Source organism: Oncorhynchus gorbuscha, linkage group LG14 (genome assembly GCF_021184085.1).
Source record: "Oncorhynchus gorbuscha isolate QuinsamMale2020 ecotype Even-year linkage group LG14, OgorEven_v1.0, whole genome shotgun sequence".
In the NCBI taxonomy this organism is placed as follows: Eukaryota; Metazoa; Chordata; class Actinopteri; order Salmoniformes; family Salmonidae; genus Oncorhynchus; species Oncorhynchus gorbuscha.
In genome coordinates this window covers 41677633-41699483 of record NC_060186.1, presented here as the reverse complement: position 1 = coordinate 41699483, position 21851 = coordinate 41677633, and the positions used below count along the sequence as shown (strand labels likewise).

General features: G+C 41.4%; 1 protein-coding gene across 1 annotated transcript in view; it reads right to left on the bottom strand.

The window, feature by feature from the left end:
• Positions 1-5054: 5054 nt before the first annotated feature.
• Positions 5055-21851, bottom strand: part of LOC123995810 (protein lin-28 homolog A-like) — a 65104-nt gene continuing 48307 nt past the window's right edge. Inside the window, exons 3-4 of the mRNA XM_046299491.1 lie at positions 20234-20424; positions 5055-6535 (exon numbers count right to left, since the gene is read on the bottom strand). Coding sequence (XP_046155447.1) covers positions 6250-6535; positions 20234-20424 — 477 coding nt within the window. The 3' untranslated portion in view covers positions 5055-6249. The remainder of the gene's footprint in view (positions 6536-20233; positions 20425-21851) is intronic.

Below are 21851 nucleotides of genomic sequence, written 5' to 3'. Positions count from 1 at the left end.
TGTCATAGCTTTAGAAGCTTCTGATAGGCCAATTGACATCATTTGAGTCAATTGGAGGTGTACCTATGGATGAATTTCAAGGCCTACATTCAAACTCAATGCCTCTTTGCTTGACATCATTGGAAAATCAAAAGAAATCAGCCAAAACCTCAGAAAAAAAATTGTAGACCTCCACAAGTCTGGTTCATCCTTGGGAGCATTTTCCAAACGCCTGAAGGTACCATGTTCATCTGTACAAACAATAGTACCCAAGTGTAAACACCACGGGACCACGCAGCCATCATACCGCTCAGGAAGGAGACGCGTTCTATCGCCTCGAGATTAATGTACTTTGGTGCGAAAAGTAATCCCAGAACAAGCAAAGGACCTTGTGAAGATTCTGGAGGAAACAGGTACAAAAGTATCTATAAAACGAGCCCTATATCGACATAACCTGAAAGACCACTCAGCAAGGAAGAAGTCACCAAAACCGCCATAAAAATCCAGACTACGGTTTGCTACTGCACATGGGGACAAAGATCATACTTTTTGGAGAAATGTCCTTTGGTCTGATCGAACTGAAAATATAGCTGTTTGACCATAATGACCATCATTATGTTAGGAGGAAAAGGGGGAGGCTTGCAAGCTGAAGAACACCATCCCAACTGTGAAGCACGGGGGTGGCAGCATTATGTTGTGGGGTGCTTTGCTGGAGGAGGGACTGGTGCACTTCACAAAATAGATGGCATAATGAGAGAGGAACATTATGTGGATATATTGAAGCAACATCTCAAGACATCAGTCAGGAAGTTAAAGCTTGGTAGCAAATGGGTCTTCTAAATGGACAATGACCCCAAGCACACTTCCAAAGTTGTGGCAAAATGGCTAAAGGACAACAAAGTCAAGGTATTGGAGTGGCCATCACAAAGCCCTGACCTCAATCCTTTATAAAATTTGTGGGCAGAACTGAAAAAGCGTGTGCGAGCAAGGAGGCCTACAAACCTGACTCAGTTACACCAGCTGTCAGGAGGAATGGGCCAAAAGTAATTGAACTTATTGTGGGAAGCTTGTGGAAGGCTACCTGAAACGTTTGACCCAAGTTAAACAATTTAAAGGCAATGCTACCAAATGCTAATTGAGTGCATGTAAACTTCGGACCTACTGAGAATGTGATGAAAGCTGAAATAAATCATTCTCTTTACCATTATTCTGACATTTCACATTCTTAAAATAAAGTAGTGATCCTAACTGACCTAAGACATGGAATTGTTACTAGGTTTAAATGTCAAGAATTGTGAAAAACTGAGATAAAATGTATTTGGCAAAGGTGTATGTAAACTTCCGACTTCCACAGTAAAGCTAATAATGAATAATACTATTATCCGTAATGGTGGTACTTTTTGTTCATATGCCGATGTAAACTAGTCGCTCATGTACTGCAAACTGCAAAGAAGACTATGAGGTGAGCTTGTACTGGAATACAGCAGTCGCCCCAATCCCCCCCCCCCAATAATAGTAATATTCATAAACCTTTTTTTTAAGGATCTCAACATATGCAAGGTCACTATTAGTACTTAAATCTACCCATTTTTAAGAATTATTAATGCCACATAATACGTATTGTAGTTCACAAAATCAAGAATCAATTGTCTCGAGACAACACAACTTGTCATTTTCGGAGGTTGTCAAAATGGCTGATATTTAGGTCACTTACAGTGTATGCCAAAGAGAGAGAAATTGTTATTTGGTAATACGATGGGAATACACAGACAAAACATAGATAGGCACTATCTTCTTGTGCATTTACAGTACAATCCAATTTGTGTCCACCTCATGCCTGTCAAGTGGTTACAATGAGAAATGAGGTTAGGAGAAAAAATATGTACAAACACTTAAACTCACTGGCTGTTGTCTGCAAGTGTGTAGGCCTACATATGCTGGAAAAGCACACACACACACACACACACACACACACACACACACACACACACACACACACACACACACACACACACACACACACACACACACACACACACACACACACACACACACACACACACACACACACACACACACACACACACTTAGCTGGCAGACAAAGTTCACCCTGGATGTGGAGATTAACACTACAATTTCAAAACTGAAGAAAAACAACCAAAAACAGGCTTTGATTGGAAAAGAGGAGTTGGAGTCACAACTGATCTGCCATTTCAGCGATGTGATTGATTGAAACCGCATTGCGACTATTGTGCCAACACTGGACACTTGTAACAAACAACAGAGGTGGTAGAGGACAGGGGGGGGGGGGGCTGAGGAAATGAGGTAGGCTTTTGCTGGAAACAAAAAAGTCCTACAGTTAATCATACAAGATCAATCAAAACAAAACATAAGAAGAAAATGCACAACTATGTGTAACTCGAGAGGTAGTTAGTTACTAATATCAGGACATGAAGAGGTACAGAACCGTTAAACTTTACTGTTCAGAGTTCATCGAGCAGTCGGTGGATGATTCCCAAAATAATAAAATATACATTTTTTGGTTAATTCCCTGAGAACAGTTTATCATCCTGAGAGGAATTGTGGATTAAAAAATATATATACATAGTACAAAAATGGGCTGTGCTCATTGTGTGGTTTGGTCATTCTCTTTTTTTCCCCTCTCTGTTGTTGTCCGCTTATTGGATTCAATTCGATGCACATCACACATTCAAAAAGCTGTACATATAAACAACCTCAGTGTTGAACTTTCAGAAACAATCTCTTGAAATTCCAAAGGAGCAGGAACAGCAAAGCAAGTCCTACTTTTACGATGCCTTCAAATAAAGCCAAACTCTTTTATAGAAATGTATACCAAAGACTGTTGCTTGTCTATGTCATTTGTTTTCGAGCTTTTAGAAAAGACAAGCTAGTTTGACATCATCATACAAAGCCATTTGATTTGTCAGCACATTAAGAAGATACGACTCCTAAGTAACCCTCGTTGACTCTTGTGAGGAGAGCCACTTCAGAGTTCTTTTCACATTCAATATGGTCAGAGAAGAGTTGTCATGTTTCATTAGTATAAGCGCTACTAGAAACTCGCAGAGGATTCAGGTCGTACGAAAAGCAGCACTTACATTTATTTTTTCTCCCTACCTCTTTTTCAGCTCTTAATAAATCTCTGGACTATTTGAATAACGAGCAGCAGTGTTTAGGGATCCCGTTTTGACTGGGAAACAGGTGGTACCACAGGCATAGATGGGAGAGGGACAGGGGCGTGTATATAGGGATAGAAAGCTTTGACATCAGACAGATGTAGAGGCTATGTGATTTGACTAATACTAGGACTAGGGGTCTGAGTTTTTCCTATATAGGTAAGGCATTTAGTCAGAAAAGAGGAACGGGGACAGATAGAACGATAGAGAGAGGTAGAGTGATGTGAGAGTGATCAGATATTTTGATCGTGCGGAGGGAGGATAAGAGTGAGATGGAGTGATAGAAATAAAGAGAGACATAAACGTAGAAAATGACTTCATATTATAAACGGGGAGGGCATTGACTGAGTGAATGAGTGATGTCACACAGGTCAAAGGGAGAGAGAGGTGTGATGGTGCTTGACAATAAAGAATCCTACGCACAATTCATAGTTCCTTAAACTATGCCAGAAATCATTTATTCTATACTTAAATGTAATAATTGTTTTAGAATATGCTATTCTTTCATACATATATTAATGACTTATATTGTGACTTCATAAACTGTGACACTATCTTCAACTAATTAGTCAACAGCCCAAATGTAGATAGTAGAAGTCCAATTAAATAATGGCATTTTTTCAATGTTTTGGAACTTAAACCTAGAGGTGGATAAAATGGTTTCTTAGCTAAGAAGTGTTGTGAGACCGAGTCAAGACCGAGACCGGGAGGGGGGGCGAGTTCGAGTCAAGACCGAGACCAGAACAATGCGAGTCCAATTCAAGACCATGATTGAAATTGTTTCAGATCGCCGCCATAAAAAAAAAGAGCTAAAAATGTACAGTTTTTCTGTAATTGTAAGACATTAGCAAACATTTCTAAAAAAACTGTTTTCGCTTTGTCATTATGGGGTATTGTGTGTAGATTGATGAGGAAAAACATTTATTGAATCCATTTGAGAATAAGGCTGTAATGTAACAAAATGAGGAGCAATTCAAGGGGTTTGAATACTTTCAGAATGCACTGTAGTAAAGGACAGTAGTATTGTTATGAGTAAGTATGAAAGGTGTTTATAAAAGGAGTGTGGATATTTGGCATGGTGAAGCATTGACTGAACGGGGGCTGAGAATTCAGATTTTGTTTACGAGTCCTCATTGTCCGAGACTGAGCCGAAGACAGAGTAAAAATGTATCCGAGACAAGCCCTAGACACTCCATATGTGGTCTGGGTACCGGACTCGAGTAGCCTAACAACTCACACTAAATTCTTCTTGCGAGTTGTTAGGCTACTCGAGTCCGGTCTCCATACCACATATTGAGTGTCTTGGTCTGCCATCATTTAAGATTTTGTGGTGACGAGGGACACGAGGGGCTTTGTACAAAACAAAGTCAACATCGATTGGATCGTCTCTAACCAATCAGAGTATCAATGCCAATGACACATTTTCAAACCGCCGCTTTACCCATGTTTTTTCTAGCTCTGGCCCAACCCATCGGTTCCTGGACCAATCAGATGGCCTCAAATGGGTTGGCATTTGGTGAAGGGTCTGGGACATACTCAGATCCAGACTCACTGCGGAGAAGAAACTAACGTCTGTGAGCGTGGCTTAGCGTTTGGCAAGAGCAAGGAATCTGGGTAGCAGGCACATGCCTGGATTCAATACTATTCCCCCACTAGCACTCTGCAGTCAATTGTTAGTACCACTGAACTAGAAAAGCTCATCTTCTGTGGTTCAGGACAGTTAGGCTTCTTTTCGCAGCAGAATACTGGTTGCAATGATGTCTTGTTCAAACTATTCCCCCACTAGCACTCTGCAGTCAATTGGAAGTACCACTGCAAAGGTGACTCATCACTGACCAGGCTTGCCACAGAATACACGCAATGATGTCTTGTGCCAAATCACACACTGGGGAAGTACACAGCAAAGGTGACTTCACTACACCAGGCTATGCCACACACACACACGCTTGTGCCCACACACACACACACACACACACACACACACACACACACACACACACACACACACACACACACACACACACACACACACACACACACACACACACACCAAACTAGGTTTAACCACAATCACCCAGTGGGCAAAGCTGGTTGAAATGACATCATTACAACCATATAATAACAACGATATAACAACCAGTTCCTGGTTCTTATGAAACCATTGCAACCATTGTTGCCCCCCGCGGCAGTTGTTCCAGTTGTGTTTCTGTAAAGCAGAGCGTTGCACACGACCACAAGGGTTATTGAATGGGTCCTTACGCCCCCATCCTCTTTCCAACCTTTCACCCTGGTATCCATGGTGCTCTCGCCAACACAATAGGTCACACTGAAGCATCATTTGGATTCAGATTTTTTTGTGGTTCTATTGTTTTTATAGAGGACCAATCAGTGTTTTGCAATCCTGGTCCCGGGGAGCCAAAGGGGTACACGTTTTAGTTTTTGATGTATCACTAACACACCGGATTGTAAATAATCAAAGGCTTGGCGATAAGTTAAATCAAGTGTGCTACTGCTAGGGCAAAACTAAAATATGCTCGATTAGGAAACACTGGCCTACATCAAGGCCTTTTTTAAAAGTCTTAATGCTAAAAAAGAGGCATCATGATGTTTAGAATAATAATATAATATGATACACGTGAACTAAAATCTAAAAGGAAAACGAGTTCTATTCAGAAACTACCACACAAAGTGTTACGGATGACACCAGTCATCTAACTCAGGTTCACAATCACCCTAACCCCTAACCCCTAACCCTTAACCCCAACCCTGGTTTCTCTTTTAGACCATTTTGTCTCTTGAGCTGCACTGATTGAGAAGTCACACACAGTCATTCACATGAGTCCGTATCCCCAGCGATGGTTTCCATAGCTGCAACCAGATGACAGCCAGTCAGCCAGTCACACACATTCACACAAATCCATATCCCAGTGATCGTTGCCATAACTTCGCTGGTCCTCCCAAAAATATACCTCCCATTTTTTTCACGAGTGTGAGGTAGATTAGGGATGGGATTTCAGGGGTTCCTTAGGTTAGGGGATTCAGGGTCATGGTACAACTCTCCCCTTCTCCCCGCCTATTTCCTCCACCTCTGGGGGCCACCATAGTGTGACTGGGGTGGCGCTTCCGGGGAGGACGAGGGGCCATCGAGGGGGGATGAACCCAAGCGCTCCTCCTCGTCGGGGGGGTACAGGTCGGTCGAGGTAGAGGGGTGCAGGGGGTCCTGAGAGCCAGTGGGCGGCGCCTTGTGGGGACACTGGGCCACCATGTGCATGATGCTCTGGCAGTAGTGGCATTTCTTTGGCTGGGGGGGCAGGCCACACTCCTTGGCGTGGTGGTCCAGACCTCCACAGTTATAACAGCTGGACAGAGGACAGTGGGAGTGGAATGGAGAGAAAGAAGAGGAGGGAGAGATGAAGAAACAGGTAAAGGACAGAAAACGGCACAAACTTGCTACTTATATCGAAACAATATTCAATAACTCAAATAAGATGAATCAACAATTCGATAATGCTTTAATAAAGTAAACAAGTATAAAGCCTAACAATGGCGTTATAATGCATTGAAATTATTGTCTTAAGCATCTTCTTAAGCCCCCTTGTGTGTATTTATCCTAACAGAAATCCCGACCAACATCATCCATTTTGAGTCAGTTGAAAATGTATCATAGAAAGGTGACATAAGGCCTAATTAGACATTATAAAGGCTCATACAAGCTTATAACATTCACTAATGCATTATACCAGTCGGCTTTATGTAAACTGTTACATATAAGGCCTAATTAGACATTATAAAGGCTCATACAAGCTTATAAGATTCACTAATGCATTATACCAGTCAGTTTTATGTAAACTGTCTAAGGCCATAAATCCTTTTGAAATGTGAGAAACAATTCCATCACAGTAGAGTTTTATCTATACAGTATTTACACAAATCATTGGTGAAATCAATCGGGGGGGGGGTCCCACTTTAGCGTTCTCCTTGCAACAAACAAATATAGGTTTCAAGTCTTCATAAGCACAACATAGATGCTATAGAATCATTTGTAAATGAAGTTGTATAGCACTTAAAGTACAAGCAAAACACACCACCCTCAATGCATTCCTCATATAGGGAGTTCTCAATTTTGCATGGAACACAGTGCATTGAATTGAAAAATGTAAGGGCTTGGATGGCTTGGATGTCTCCATAGCATTGATTCTCAGACAGACACAATGGACGGGGAGCACTATAAGACAGGCATGTTGCATTTGTCTTGGTGCATCTCGAAGACCCCTGGTATAAGACCAACAGAACCGCTCAATAACAAATCAAGGAGCAGATGTAGACATCTGATGTAGACACACACACACACACACACAAACACAAACACAAACACAAACACACACACACACACACACACACACACACACACACACACACACACACACACACACACACACACACACACACACACACACACACACACACACACACACACACACACACACACACACACACACACACACACACACACTCCATCTCTCACACACACTCCATCTCTCTCTCTCAAAATCACTTTCACACACACACACACTCCTTGACACGCAATCACAATGAAAACATTGTGCCGATCAAGGGTCAAGTACATTTCAATTCCAATTGAGCTGCCAAAGAAAAACTGAATTAAAAAAGGCAATGCTATAATTGAAAACGCCATTGCATATATTAGTTAAGAACAAATTCTTATTTACAATGACTGCCTACCGGGGAACAGTGGGTTAACTGTCTTGTTCAGGGGCAGAATAACTGAATAATAATAATAATTTACCTCGTCAGCTCAGGGATTCGATCCAGCAACCTTTCAGTTACTGGCCCAACGCTCTAACCGCTAGGCAACCTGCTGTATATCTCAAACGCAACATCCAATTCAATTACCAAACAGGCTTGAACAGGAGTTGACCTCAGTTCAGAAGATTTCGTACCCTCAATATTTCGATGAGCTTTCATTTGCTCTTACCGAGCTAAGAAATGGTGCAAACACACTTCACTGGGACCTTGTGGGTTACTAAGGAGCCTGTGGTGGTTACCACGGTAATACTTGGCGGCTGGTTGTAGAATGCTGTTAGCATCATGACTGCATTCCACCAAATGGCTCCCTATTCAGTGCACTACTTTTGACCAGAGCCCATAGGTATCTGGTCAAAAGTAGTGCGCTAGGGAATAGGAAACCATTTGGGATGCTACCCAACATAGCCTAGACTGTCTCATTTGCTCTTGCCTCCTCAGAATAGCGTAGACACATCATCCGCAATATTTTAATATTCCTCCCGGGGATTGCTGCTACAATAAAGCATTTGTTGGGTGTCATATGGCGTATGCTCTTTTTATTCTGTTACAAATTCCGGGTTACAAAGCAAATGTTTAATTGAACTCTGAAAGTTAAACACTGATTAACACTTTAAATGAACACATATATACATAAGTGTTGAGAATAGACTTGGTTTATATTTCAATGAATATGCTTCAGTGTTGTAGTACTCGAGTCCAGGACTGGGACTTGACTTGGACTCGAGTCAAAGGTTCTCATGACTCGTCAATCAACCTCGACCAGTGCGGACTTGGACTCAACCGGTAGTGACTTCATTGTCCAAAAATCTCTCTTTGTTGCATAATTTAACATGCACATTGTAACAGAATAACAGAATTTAGATTGTTTTTAAATTGTTGGATGGCAGGTTTTAGCACTAACAAGGGACTTGTGAATCAACTCACCGATATGTTTTTTGTCATAATCCATTCAACCTTTTCTTGAAATTTACAATGAAAAATGGTACTGGTAAAATGATTATTTTACAATGAATCATTGAAAGATTTTTTAGAAGCAATAGAAATGCATTTATTAACGTCTCCATAATTGTTTGCCACATTTCTTCTTTTACAGTCACCTTAAAAGCAGGAATCTGCTAACCCCTGTCGCCCCACTGCTTGTGTATATGCTCAGTCATTAGTATTACTGACCGCCCCAGCAACGTAGTTATTGTTTTGGTTTCACCGTGGTCCTGGGGCGGACAGTAATAAAACTATATAGAAAAACAGTTGGTTGTTTTGCTGTCCCCACTTCCAAAATATATATATATCATTCATTACATGAAATTTGGTCCATGAAACTGTAGGATTCCATTCATTTCTATGGGTGGCTGCTCTTCGGTGACTTAGTCTCTCATTGGCTAATACATAGTGTGACGACCCTCCCACTCTGCCTGACGAATTCTCTCTCTTTGCTCTCGTTTTCCTTAATAGGATGTCGGTGGGCGGAGCCGGGAGGGTTGTCAGCGACATGCGACACACCTGGACCCAGACTCTCTTCATGCAGACACGGTTAGATTTTGGTTGTGGCATTTTTGTGGCTGTTTTGTTTTGTTTGCTTTGGCACCTTTCAACACCCCTCATTATCACATCTATGCACGCAACCACTCACTTACACTACTGATTACTGACTACACACACCATTGTTAATTGTATTTACGTTACTTCAGTTGATATATTTTTGTTATTCCTAATCTCCACGCTGTCTCCCTTTTTGTCTCCCTTTTTGTAATGGACTTTGAGCCGGTTCGTGACAATAGCATCAAAAATCTGGTGTTTATATACGGTCATTGGCTGAAACAGGACCATTATATCCAATGCGACGAACTCTATTGCTAAGAGGTCGTTTTGACCTATTCTTAACTCTGGTTTACGGTCTTGATTAAGATGGATTGAGAGGTAAAATATTCCTTTGTTTCAGTGAACATTCATTCAGTTAAGGAAAAACAGCTAAAAGTACTTCTCAGTATTTCCCAAAACTCTTGCCCCAGAATGTACACAATATATACAAAAGTATGTGGACACCCCTTCAAATTAGTTGATTCGGCTATTTCAGCCACATCTGTTGTTGACAGGTGTATAAAATCGAGCACACAGCCATGAAATCTCCATAGACAAACATTGGCAGTACAATGGCTTTACTGAAGAGCTCAGTGACTTTCCAACAAGTCAGTTGTTGGAAAGGTTTTGCCCTGCTAGAGCTGCACTAGTCAACCGTAAGTGCTGTTATTGTGAAATGGAAACATCTAGGAGCAACAACGGCTCAGCAGCGAAGTGGTGGACCATCCAAGCCCACAGAACGGGACCGCTGAGTGCAGTATGTAAAAATCGTCTGTCCTCTGTTGCTACACTCCCTACCGAGTTCCAAACTGCCTTTGTAAGGAACGTCAGCACAATAACTGTTTGTCAGGGGCTTCAAAAAATTGATTTCCATTGCCTAGCAGCCGCACCAAGCCTAAGATGCGCAATCCCAAGCATGGTGGTGTAACGCTTGCCTCCATTGGACTCTGGAGCAGTGGAAACGCATTCTCTGGAGTGATGATTCACACTTCACCATATGGCAGTCCAACATACAAATCTGGGTTTGGCGGATGCCAGGAGAACGCTACCTGCACCAATGCATAGTGCCAACTGTAAAGTTTGGTGGAGGAGGGAAAATGGTCTGGGGCTGTTTTTCATGGTTCAGGCCCCTTAGTTCAAGTAAAGGGACATCTACAGAATACAATGACATTCTAGACAATTCTGTGCTTCCAACTTTGTGCAACAGTTTGGGGAAGGCCCTTTCCTGTTTCAGCATGACACTGCCCCCGTGCACAAAGCGAGGTCCATACAGAAACACAACTCGAGATAAAAGAAAAATAGCCTTCAAGGAGTTTTTACCATTACTTCGGGTATTGGGAAGGAACAATTTAAAGACCCGTCTCTTGACACTGGAGAGAAGTTTGCAGTTTTCAAGCTAATTTCCTGCAATTCTACACATATTTCCATGAGGCAGAGAAAACCTTGCCGTTTTAAAGCTTAAAGTAACTGTCCAGTGTTTCCAGATTTCTATGAAATATGACCAATAATTAATTACAATATGAGTTCAAAAGTTTTCCTTCCGTTCATAGCACGACTCCAACACCATCATTAAGTTTGCCAATGACACAACAGTGGTAGGCCTGATCACTGACAACGATGACACAGCCTATAAGGGAGGAGGTCAGAGACCTGGCCGTGTGGTGCCAGGACAACAACATCTCCCTCAATGTGATCAAGACAAAGGAGACTACAGGAAAAGGAGGACCGAGCACGCCCCCATTCTCAGCCACGGGATTGCAGTGGAGCAGGTTGAGAGCTTCAAGTTCCTTGGCGTCCACATCACCAACAAACTATTATGGTCCAAACATACCAAGACAGTCGTGAAAAGGAGAGTGTAAAGATTTGGCATAGGTCCTCAGATCCTTAAAAAGTTATACAGCTGCACCATCGAGAGCATCTTGACTGGTTGTGTCACTGCCTGGTATGGCAACTGCTCGGCCTCCAACCTCAAGGCACTACAGAGGGTAATGGTAACGGCCAAGTACATCACTGGGGCCAAGCTTCCTGCCATCCAGGACCTCTATACCAGGCAGTGTCAGAGGAAGGCCCTAAAAATGGTCAAAGACTCCAGCCACCCTAGTCATAGACTGTTCTCTCTGCTACCGCACGGCAAGCGGTACTGGAGCTACTCTCTGTTTATCATCTATGCTTAGTCACTTTAACTCTTCCTACATGTACATATTACCTCAATTACCTCGATTAACCTGTACCCCCGCACATTGACTCTGTACCGCTACCCACTGTACATAGCCTCACTACTGTTATTTTACTGCTGCTCTTTAATTATTTGTTATTTTTACTTGTCTATTTTTACTTAACATTTAATTGATAAGTAAGCATTTCACTGTAAAGTCTACACCCGCTGTATTCAGCGCATGTGACAAATACAAATTTGATTTGATTCATATTAAGCATGTTACAAACCAGCTTTTCTGTGTTGGAATGGTGTGGGCGTACCACAACAACAGAATGACGTGTGCAAATAACGGTCATTAAAATTATTACCGCAAGTTGACCGCTGATCGGCCAATGAGGAAATAGCAAGCGTTTCTGAAAAAGGCATGCTTTGACCACAAATACAAGTATATGACGAGTCAACAACATTATTTGGGTAAGAGCTAACGGAATGTAAACATTTAAATGTGAGATTTGTAGTGGACAGTTACAGTGAATTAAGTGCATTTTTGGGGAACACAAACATTTGTAAATGTATAATTGGTGGAGTACTGTGGATACCAATATCCCTGTGAGCCTTCCAGGCCTATGTTGCCCACGGTTAGGAACATACATTGTAAATGAATAATATTACATTGTTTTGTATTACACAGTCTAAACTTATTTCACAGATCCCTTGGGCAGATGATTTGATTTAGTATTTCTCTATCTGGCTGCGGACCCCCTGAAGTACCTCTACCAAAGTAAAACCCCCTGCTTTAGGGAGTATGCAAGCACAGACGTTTGCTTCGCCGAGCCGGGTTCTGCTAGGAGCAAACCCAACATGTGTATGTGGACGTCTTGGCGGCTTCAGTAGCGCAGCCCTGTGGCCCCTTACACAGAACCAAGAGGTTTAATCAGGCTCAAGTACCTGCCGCCTACCTACCAACACAGCTCCCTATCCGAAGCACAGCTCCCTATCCGAAGCACAGCTCCCTATCCGAAGCACAGCTCCCTATCCGAAGCACAGCTCCCTATCCGAAGCACAGCTCCCTATCCGAAGCACAGCTCCCTATCCGAAGCACAGCTCCCTATCCGAAGCACAGCTCCCAATCCGACGCACAGCTCCCTATCCGACGCACAGCTCCCTATCCGACGCACAGCTCCCTATCCGACGCACAGCTCCCTATCCGACGCACAGCTCCCTATCCGACGCACAGCTCCCTATCCGACGCACAGCTCCCTATCCGACGCACAGCTCCCTATCCGACGCACAGCTCCCTATCCGAAGCACAATCAAAACACGATTATGATACACCACAAAGTACTCCAATTATCCCAACTACACTGAAATAACCAGGGAACCCTTTCGGCAGATAAAAGGGAGTAAGAGTGGGATTGGATAGCTAGAATAATATAGCAATGGCACAGTGATTTGGTCTATGCAGATATTGCACTCACATCTTCTGTAGTGTTGCATGGTATACCAAAACGTCTGTACTTTTTCAATACTAGAACATGAAAAACGGTTTGATACTAGAATTTGTTACTTTCGGCAATTCTGTCAAATGCGTCTCGCGTCATATACAGTCTGAGGTGAGCGAGTCTGTCTAGTAATTTGTCTGAATCTTCTCAAGGTGGCAGTAGTAAGCTAGCCAGGCTCCTTGCGCTTGCTGCTGACACCGTGCGAGACACTTTTAAGAAGCAAGAGAGAGAGAAAATGCCGCCAACATGGCCTCTTCTAACGAAAACATCATACCTCCACTCCAGCAGGTTGTTTACAAAACTGGCTCCAGAAGCAAAATATGGGAATACTTTGCTTCAGAGCAGATGAAAACCAGCCTACCAAAAAAACCTATGCAAAAGGTGTTACAAAGCAGTGCAGTGAGGGAGGTTAACTTCCAAAAATACATTTAAAAAATATATATTTTACACATTACATTTGCTTTGTAACGTTATTCTACCAGCAACTAAATTCAAATTATTTTGGAGTGACAATGACATATATTATTTTCAGCACTATAATAAGATAAGTAGCCAGCTAGCAGCAGCTGGGTGAAGCATTGCACCCTGGGAGTCGTAGTATACTAGGTCAAATCCATTGTATTTCTATGGTGTGTAGACTACACTGAGTGTACAAAACATTAGGAGCACTTGCTCTTTCCATGACATAGACTGATATGGTGAAAGCTATGATCCCCCATTAATGTAATTTGTTAAATCCCCTTCAAATCAGTGTAGATGAACGGGAGGAGACAGGTTAAAGAATGATTTTTAAGCCATGAGACAATTGAGTCATGGAATGTCTATGTGTGCCATTCAGAGAGTGAATGGGTAAGACAAAATATTTATGTTCCTTTGAACGGGGTATGGTAGTAGGAGCCAGGCGCACCAGTTTGTGTCAAAAACTGCAATACTGCTGGGTTTTTCACGCTCAACAGTTTCCTGTGTGTATCAAGAATGGTCCACCTCCCAAAGGACATCCAGCCAACTTGACACAACTGTGGGAAGCACTGGAGTCAACATGGGCCAGCATCCCTGTGGAACACTTCGACACCTTGTGTGCCCCTACAAATTGAGACTGTTCTGAGGGCAAAACGGAGGGGCAGCTCAATATTAGGAAAGTGTTTTTATATTTAAGCAATAAGGCATGGGGGGTGTGGTATAAGGTCAATTTACCACGGCTAAGGGCTGTTCTTAGTCACAACGCAGAGTGCCTGGATACAGCCCTTAGCCGTGGTGAATTGGCCATATACCACAAACCCCAAAGGTGCCTTATTGCTATTATAAACTGGTTACCAACCTAATTAGAGCAGTTAACCTTTCTTTTTTGTCATACTTTGTGATATACGGTCTGAAATACCACAGCTGTCAGCCAATCAGCAATCAGGGCCCAAACCATCCAGTTTATAATGGAATATAGAAGCTTCAAAAATGAGCTTTAAAGTGTTTTTCATGTAGTTTTGGAAGTAAACTATGCATTTAATACATTAAATGATGTAGCTGTAATGAATCATGAATCCTAGGTTTAATAAATGTTAATTTGGCCCAATATTATGGCCATAGATGAGCAAATTAAGCCCGATATGTATCGAATTACAATTTAAAAAACAGTTATAGCTGTAATTGTAAAATTATTTTGTATGCTCTGAGTCTCAGATATGGTTTTGCATAAGGAACATTTTAGATAGTCTTCTGTTATTTAATATGGTGTTTTATTTTTGTGAGAAATTGCATCTAGACTAGAAGATGTTCTATTTGTTATTTGAGGTGTTCTATTGGTTATGAGATGGAAAAGGCGTTATTTTTAAAGGCATAATCAGGGAGATTTCCTGCTGTTCGAGGTTTAGCCCGCCCTATACCCATTGATTGTTGAAGAATAACTTAGAAATGGCTTACGAGCTGTGTGTACGAATTTGACAGTAGATCCATTTTGACAGTAGAGGGGCTGCCGTTGGGTCTGAATACACAAACCCCAGATTGTGGCTTTAATGTACACTGTACAGTGTAGCTATGTGCAGTAGCCTCCTACGAAGGAGCCAGATATAGCTCTATCTGGCTATGTTAACTGGCTCTCTGTGTTCACCGCAGCACCAGGTGCACAGACACATGGAGAGTAGGAACTGCATGTTCTCTCAGTAGAAAAGGAGACGGGATGGAGGGAGGGAGGGCACAGATACAGCAATCATCAAGCTATTTCAGGGCGTTCCATATAAGCCTTGGGGACTATACAAGACATTTTTTTTAAATGCTAATGTTGGGAAAGAGCTCACATTTAATGATCACTTCTACTGAAAATCTTAAATCTTGCGCCTGTAATAGGGCAACACAACGCCACACACTGTATTCAGTCTTCAGACATCAAATCCAATTTTATTTGTCACATGCTTTGTAAACAACAGGTGTAGACTAACAGTGAAAATGCTTACTTACAGGTCCTTTTCCAACAGTGCAGAGTTAAAGATATATCATTTAAATAATAATAGAAGGTGACACTATGGCGGGCCCTCCAGATAGCGTATGAAGATGTCATAAGCCATGAAAAAAATAAAAGTAAATCGGGAAATTAGCTTTATAACTACACCATTTTCTCCCAGCCTCATTACAAAAGGTGTAGAATAGCAGGAAATTAGCTTTATAACTACACCATTTTCTCCCAGCCTCATTACAAAATGTGTAGAATAGCAGGAAATTAGCTTTATAACTACACCATTTTCTCCCAGCCTCATGACAAAATGTGTAGAATAGCAGGAAATTAGCTTTATAACTACACCATTTTCTCCCAGCCTCATGACAAAATGTGTAGAATAGCAGGAAATTAGCTTTATAACTACACCATTTTCTCCCAGCCTCATGACAAAATGTGTAGAATAGCAGGAAATTAGCTTTATAACTACACCATTTTCTCCCAGCCTCATGACAAAATGTGTAGAATAGTAGGAAATTAGCTCAGGGATTCTTGAAAGTCGTGACAATCCTTGCCGGGCAGGTAAACTTATTGTTGCATTATTTGAGCTTAAAAGTTACATTTAGGGGCATTTTCTAAATGTTAATTCCATGTCAAATATGTCAGCTATTTCCATGTCAGCTAATGGATATTAACTAAAAAGTGTATCGTATGTAGTTTCTTGCAATAGCCCTCTGTGACTTTAAATCATATTTATCTCAAAACTTTGATTCCTAAAAGATGTGTCTGGAGATTTGGTAAAATCCTAAAGGAATCAGGAATGAGCAGGGTCAGCCATACCATAAGGACCTTACACATGTCATGATCTGGAAAGTGCTCTACTTTTGATAGATTTAAACAAACAATATTCCAATCAACATGTTCACAGCAATAACATGTCAACTCCATCTGCCTGACAGATTAGAATAGAATATGAATTTTGTTTCAAATATGTTACATTTCATAAGGTTTTAGAGTCAGGAAAAACTCAATTGCTACTGTGTTTATCATTGTTGTCTAAAGTTAACTCTGCCAGAGTGCTGAAAGATTTGATAGAATGGTTCTGTTTTATTTGGAGATTTTCAAATTAATCATTTTCCATATTTTACGAATGAACCTACTTTTTAAGACAAAAATATGTCCGTTTTGAATATCTATTGTCCACAGCAAGTACTTCAATTGTTTAACCATATGTTTCAGAACAGTGATTAAGGGGGTTAGCCATGAGTGACGGAGTTGACAAGCCACTGATGGTTAACCCCTTAATCACTGTTCTGCAACAGATTCTTAAGCAATTAAAGTACTAGCCGCGCTCGACCGAAGCGAAACTATTTACATCATTAATGTTGTTTCATGCTCTAAATCTAAACAAACATGCCAAAATGCTGAAGACATTATCCCTGGAGCGTTTAATAGTGCTAATAAATAAAACAAAAAGAACATTGGAGATTTGAATTTGATCTAATGTTAGAATTAAACAATCAAGGCCTTTAAACAGTTTTTGGACAATAATTGTAACAAAGGAAATGCCTGGAGGAGTTGAAAGAAATGCCGTTTGTTGCATTTTATGACACATAAATACAAATAGGAGGTTTTTATTTTACATGCTGTGATAGCTGATTGGTCTATCAATATATATATTTAAAATGTTGTTAATATTAAGACAAATATTTGTGGGGGAAAAGTTGATTGTCCCGTCTTTCAAGAATCCCTGAGCAGTAAAACAGCAACATGTTTGAAAGCCTCATCGCAAAATGTGCAAATTAGCATGACATTAGCTATAAAACTGCACATTCTCTCTGCCCCAATGGGGTTCGGAGGGGCCTTTGCTTGGACCTTTGGACAGGGCCCCACAGAACTCCACTACACCACTGATAGAGGGAGTACCAGTACTGAGTACCAGTACTGAGTCGATATACAGAGGTACCAAGTAATTCAGGTAGCTATCTACATAGAGGTAGGGGTAAAGTGACAAGGATAGATAAGACAGCAGCAGCATATGTTGTGAGAATGTGTGTGTGGTGTGTGGTGTGTGGTGTCATTATGCATGTGTGTGCACATTATGTGTGTGTGGGTGTGTATTTGTGTGTGTGTAAGTATGTGTGAGTGTGTGTGTATAGACAGTTAGGTTCAAGACAAAAGGGTCATTGCAGGTGCTCCAGCTAGCCATTTGAGCAGCTATTTATCAGTCATATTTATCCGTCTTATGGCTTGGGGGTAGAAACTGTCCAGGATTCTGTTTGCCCCAGACTTGGTGCACTGGTACCGCTTGCCATGCGGTAGCAGAGAGAATAGTGTATGGGTGGCTGGAGTCTGACAATGTTATGGGCCTTCCTCTGACAAAACACCCCCTGTCAAAATGGCTGCAGTAAAATGCATTAAGATTCACACAAACTTACCCAGCCACACATTTAAGATGGTCTACAATGTGGAAGCTGACAAAGTGACTTTAAATAGCTGTGAAATAGCGGGCAAAGTGCCCTATTCAATGCATGATCATCGAGCGGAATAACCATAGCAACCATAGTGTCCTTAGATCTAGGTTTGAATCCACAATATAGGCCCCCTGAGAAAGATGTAACCGATGCTGAGGACAGAAACATATACAGAGCCTTCAGAAAGTACCCCAAGACGTTTTCCACATGTTGTGTTACAGCCTGAATTCAACATGGATTCAATGTATAAACATCTCACCCATCTACACACAAGAACCCACAATGACAAAGTGAAAACCTGTTTTTTGGAAATGTTTGTTAATTGATTGAAAATGAAATACAAAAATATCTCATTTCAGTAAGTATTCACACCCCTGAGTCAATACATCTTAGAATCACGTTTGGCAGCGACTACAGCAGTGAGTCTTTCTGGGTAAGTCTCTAAGTGTTTTGCACACATGGATTGCACAATATTTGCATATTATTATTTGTTTAAAAAATGGTTAGAAATTGATAGTTGATCATTGCCAGACAGCCATTTTCAAGCGGATTGAAGTAAAAACTCTAAATAGGCCACTCGGGAACATTCAATGTCATGTTGGTTAAGCAACTCCAGTGTACACAGTGCACAAACACTAAGAACACCTGCTCTTTCCAAAACATAGACTAACCAGGGGAAAGCTCTGACACTCAATATTGGGAAGGGGTTCTTAATGTTTTGTACACATATGACCTTGTGTTTTAGGTTATTGTCCTGCTGAAAGGTGAATTTGTCTCCCAGTGTCTGGTAAAAAGCAGACTGAACCAGGTTATTCTCTGTGCTTAGCTTAGTTTGCCTGGGCTTAGCTCCATTCCTTTTATTCATTATAAAAAAACTCCCTAGTCCTTGCCGATGGCAAGAAAACCCATAACATGATGCAGCCACCACTATGCTTGATAATGTGAAGAGTGGTACTCAGTGATGTGTTGTTTTGGATTTGCCACAAATATAACACGTTGTACTCACGGCATAAAATTGATTTCTTTGCCAATTTTTGGGCAGTTTTACTTTAGTGCCTTGTTGCAAGCAGGATGCATGTTTTCACTTTGTCATTTAGGTAAGTATTGTGGAGTAACTACAATGTTGTTGATCCATCCTCAGTTTCTCCTATCACAGCCATTAACATCTGTAACTGTTTTAAAGTCACCATTGACCTCACAGTGAAATCCCTGTGTGGTTTCCTTCCTCACCGGCAACTGTGGGGGGTTCTAAGCTGACCTATGGAATTGTTTTAAGATGGTCATACTATGGACCATTTAGCTATTTGATTTAGAATTGTAGAACCCCTTTAGGTATAAAAATATATATAATTATCACACTTATTGCAAATTATGGTGGAAAATAAATATTTGGTCAATAACAAAAGTTTATCTCAATACTTTGTTATATACCCTTTGTTGGCAATGACAGGGGTCAAACGTTTTCTGTAAGTCTTCACAAGGTTTTCACACACTGTTCCTGGAATTTTGGCCCATTCCTCCATGCAGATCTCCTCTAGAGCAGTGATGTTTTGGGGCTGTTGATGGGCAACACAGACTTTCAACTCCCTTCAAAGATTTTCTATGGGGTTGAGATCTGGAGACTGGCAAGGCGACTCCAGGACCTTGAAATGCTTCTTACGAAGCCACTCCTTCGTTGCCCGGGCGGTGTGTTTGGGATCATTGTCATGCTGAAAGACCCAGCCATGTTTCATCTTCAATGCCCTTGCTGATGGAAGGAGGTTTTCACTCAAAATCTCACAATACATGGCATGAAAATGTTTGGTTTTGTAGGTTTTGTAAAGAGGATTTTGAAAAGACACTCTAAACCCTCACTTTAATTTGGGTTGTGTTGTTGTTAGTAGAATTTAAGTATAAAATTGATCATAAACATATTTAGAATCATCTTAGCCTTTTCAATTATTTATGTTGTCCAATGTCATTTTAACTTTAGTTTCCAGTAACAACCATTTTGTCCATGTCATTTTAAACACCTGTGCCTACTACAGCAAAGCTCCATCCACATTTGACTTCCTGTTAATCAGAGCCTTCCCAGCATGCTTTGCTCTTGTACTCACCGGTCACCCTTTTGTTTGCGGTTCTTCTGGGGCGTGGCCTTCCCTTTGGGTCTCCTCTCGCTGCCCACGCATGGTCCCCCGCCCGGCCCCGTCACCCGCAGGGACTCCAGGCCCTTGGAGGACTTCTTAAAGGTGAACTCCACCTGCTCGCCCTCCTTCAGGCTGCGGAAGCCATCCATCACCAGCTTACTCTGTGGAGGAAAAAATAAACAGACCACGCCTTTAAAAATGCTGCTCTTTAACCATAGAATTTGAATTACAGAAAATCGCCTTTTAAAAGATACTGAACTATAACCATGTAATTACAATTAGACCCAGACAACCCCTTTAAAAAAACTCTGCAGTTACAATGAATGATTTTTGGACTGGCATAAAGATATGCTTTATTCAGAGAAAACCTTTAGAATGTCAATTGAGTATTTCATTCCTGTCATAGTCAAGGTCCGTTAAATGTATTCCGAAAAATGTTATTCAAATCGGAAAATCTGTAGCTTTTATTTTTTACGATTAGACAAATCGTAACCAAACTTAACAGAGGGAAACAAACACACCCACACAGCATGACATGCTTTAACAGAGTTGAAGAGTGGGAGAGTAAGCCAACAGTATGCGAGCCTATAAAGAGCTACTCAAACAAGTTTGTTGCCAAACAACATAGATGGAGAGAGAGCGAGAGAGAACAGAAGACACAAGGGAAGAATAAGAATGGAGAGAGAGAGAGAGAGAGAGAGAGAGAGAGAGAGAGAGAGAGAGAGAGAGAGAGAGAGAGAGAGAGAGAGAGAACAGAAGACACAAGGGAAGAATAAGAATGGAGAGAGCAAGAGAGAGAGAGAGAGAACAGAAGACACAAGGGAAGAATAAGAATGGAGAGAGAGAGAGAGAGAGAGAGAGAGAGAGAGAGAGAGAGAACAGAAGACACAATGGAAGAATAAGAATGTAGAGAGAGAGAGAGAGAGAACAGAAGACACAAGGGAAGAATAAGAATGGAGAGCAAGAGAGAGAGAGAGAGAGAGAGAGAGAGAGAGAGAGAGAGAACAGAAGACACAAGGGAAGAATAAGAATGGAGAGAGCAAGAGAGAGAGACAGAGAGAGAGACAAGGGAGAGAATAAGAATGAGAGAAGAGAGAGAGAGAGAGAGAGAGAGAGAGAGAGAGAGAGAACAGAAGACACAAGGGAAGAATAAGAATGAGAGAGAGAGTGAGAGAGAGAGAGAGAGAGAACAGAAGACACAATGGAAGAATAAGAATGGAGAGAGAGAGAAGAGACAAGAGGAAGAAGACACAATGGGAAGAATGGAAGAAGAGAGAGAGAGAGAGAGAGAGAGAGAGAGAACAGAAGACACAAGGGAAGAATAAGAATGGAGAGAGAGAGAGAGAGAACAGAAGACACAATGGAAGAACAGAAGACACAATGGAAGAATAAGAATGAGAGAGAGAGAGAGAGAACAGAAGACACAAGGGAAGAATAAGAATGGAGAGAGAGAGAGAGAGAGAGAGAACAGAAGACACAACAATGGAAGAATAAGAATGGAGAGAGAGAGAGAGAGAACAGAAGACACAAGGGAAGAATAAGAATGGAGAGAAGAGAGAGAGAGAGAGAGAGAGAGAGAGAGAACAGA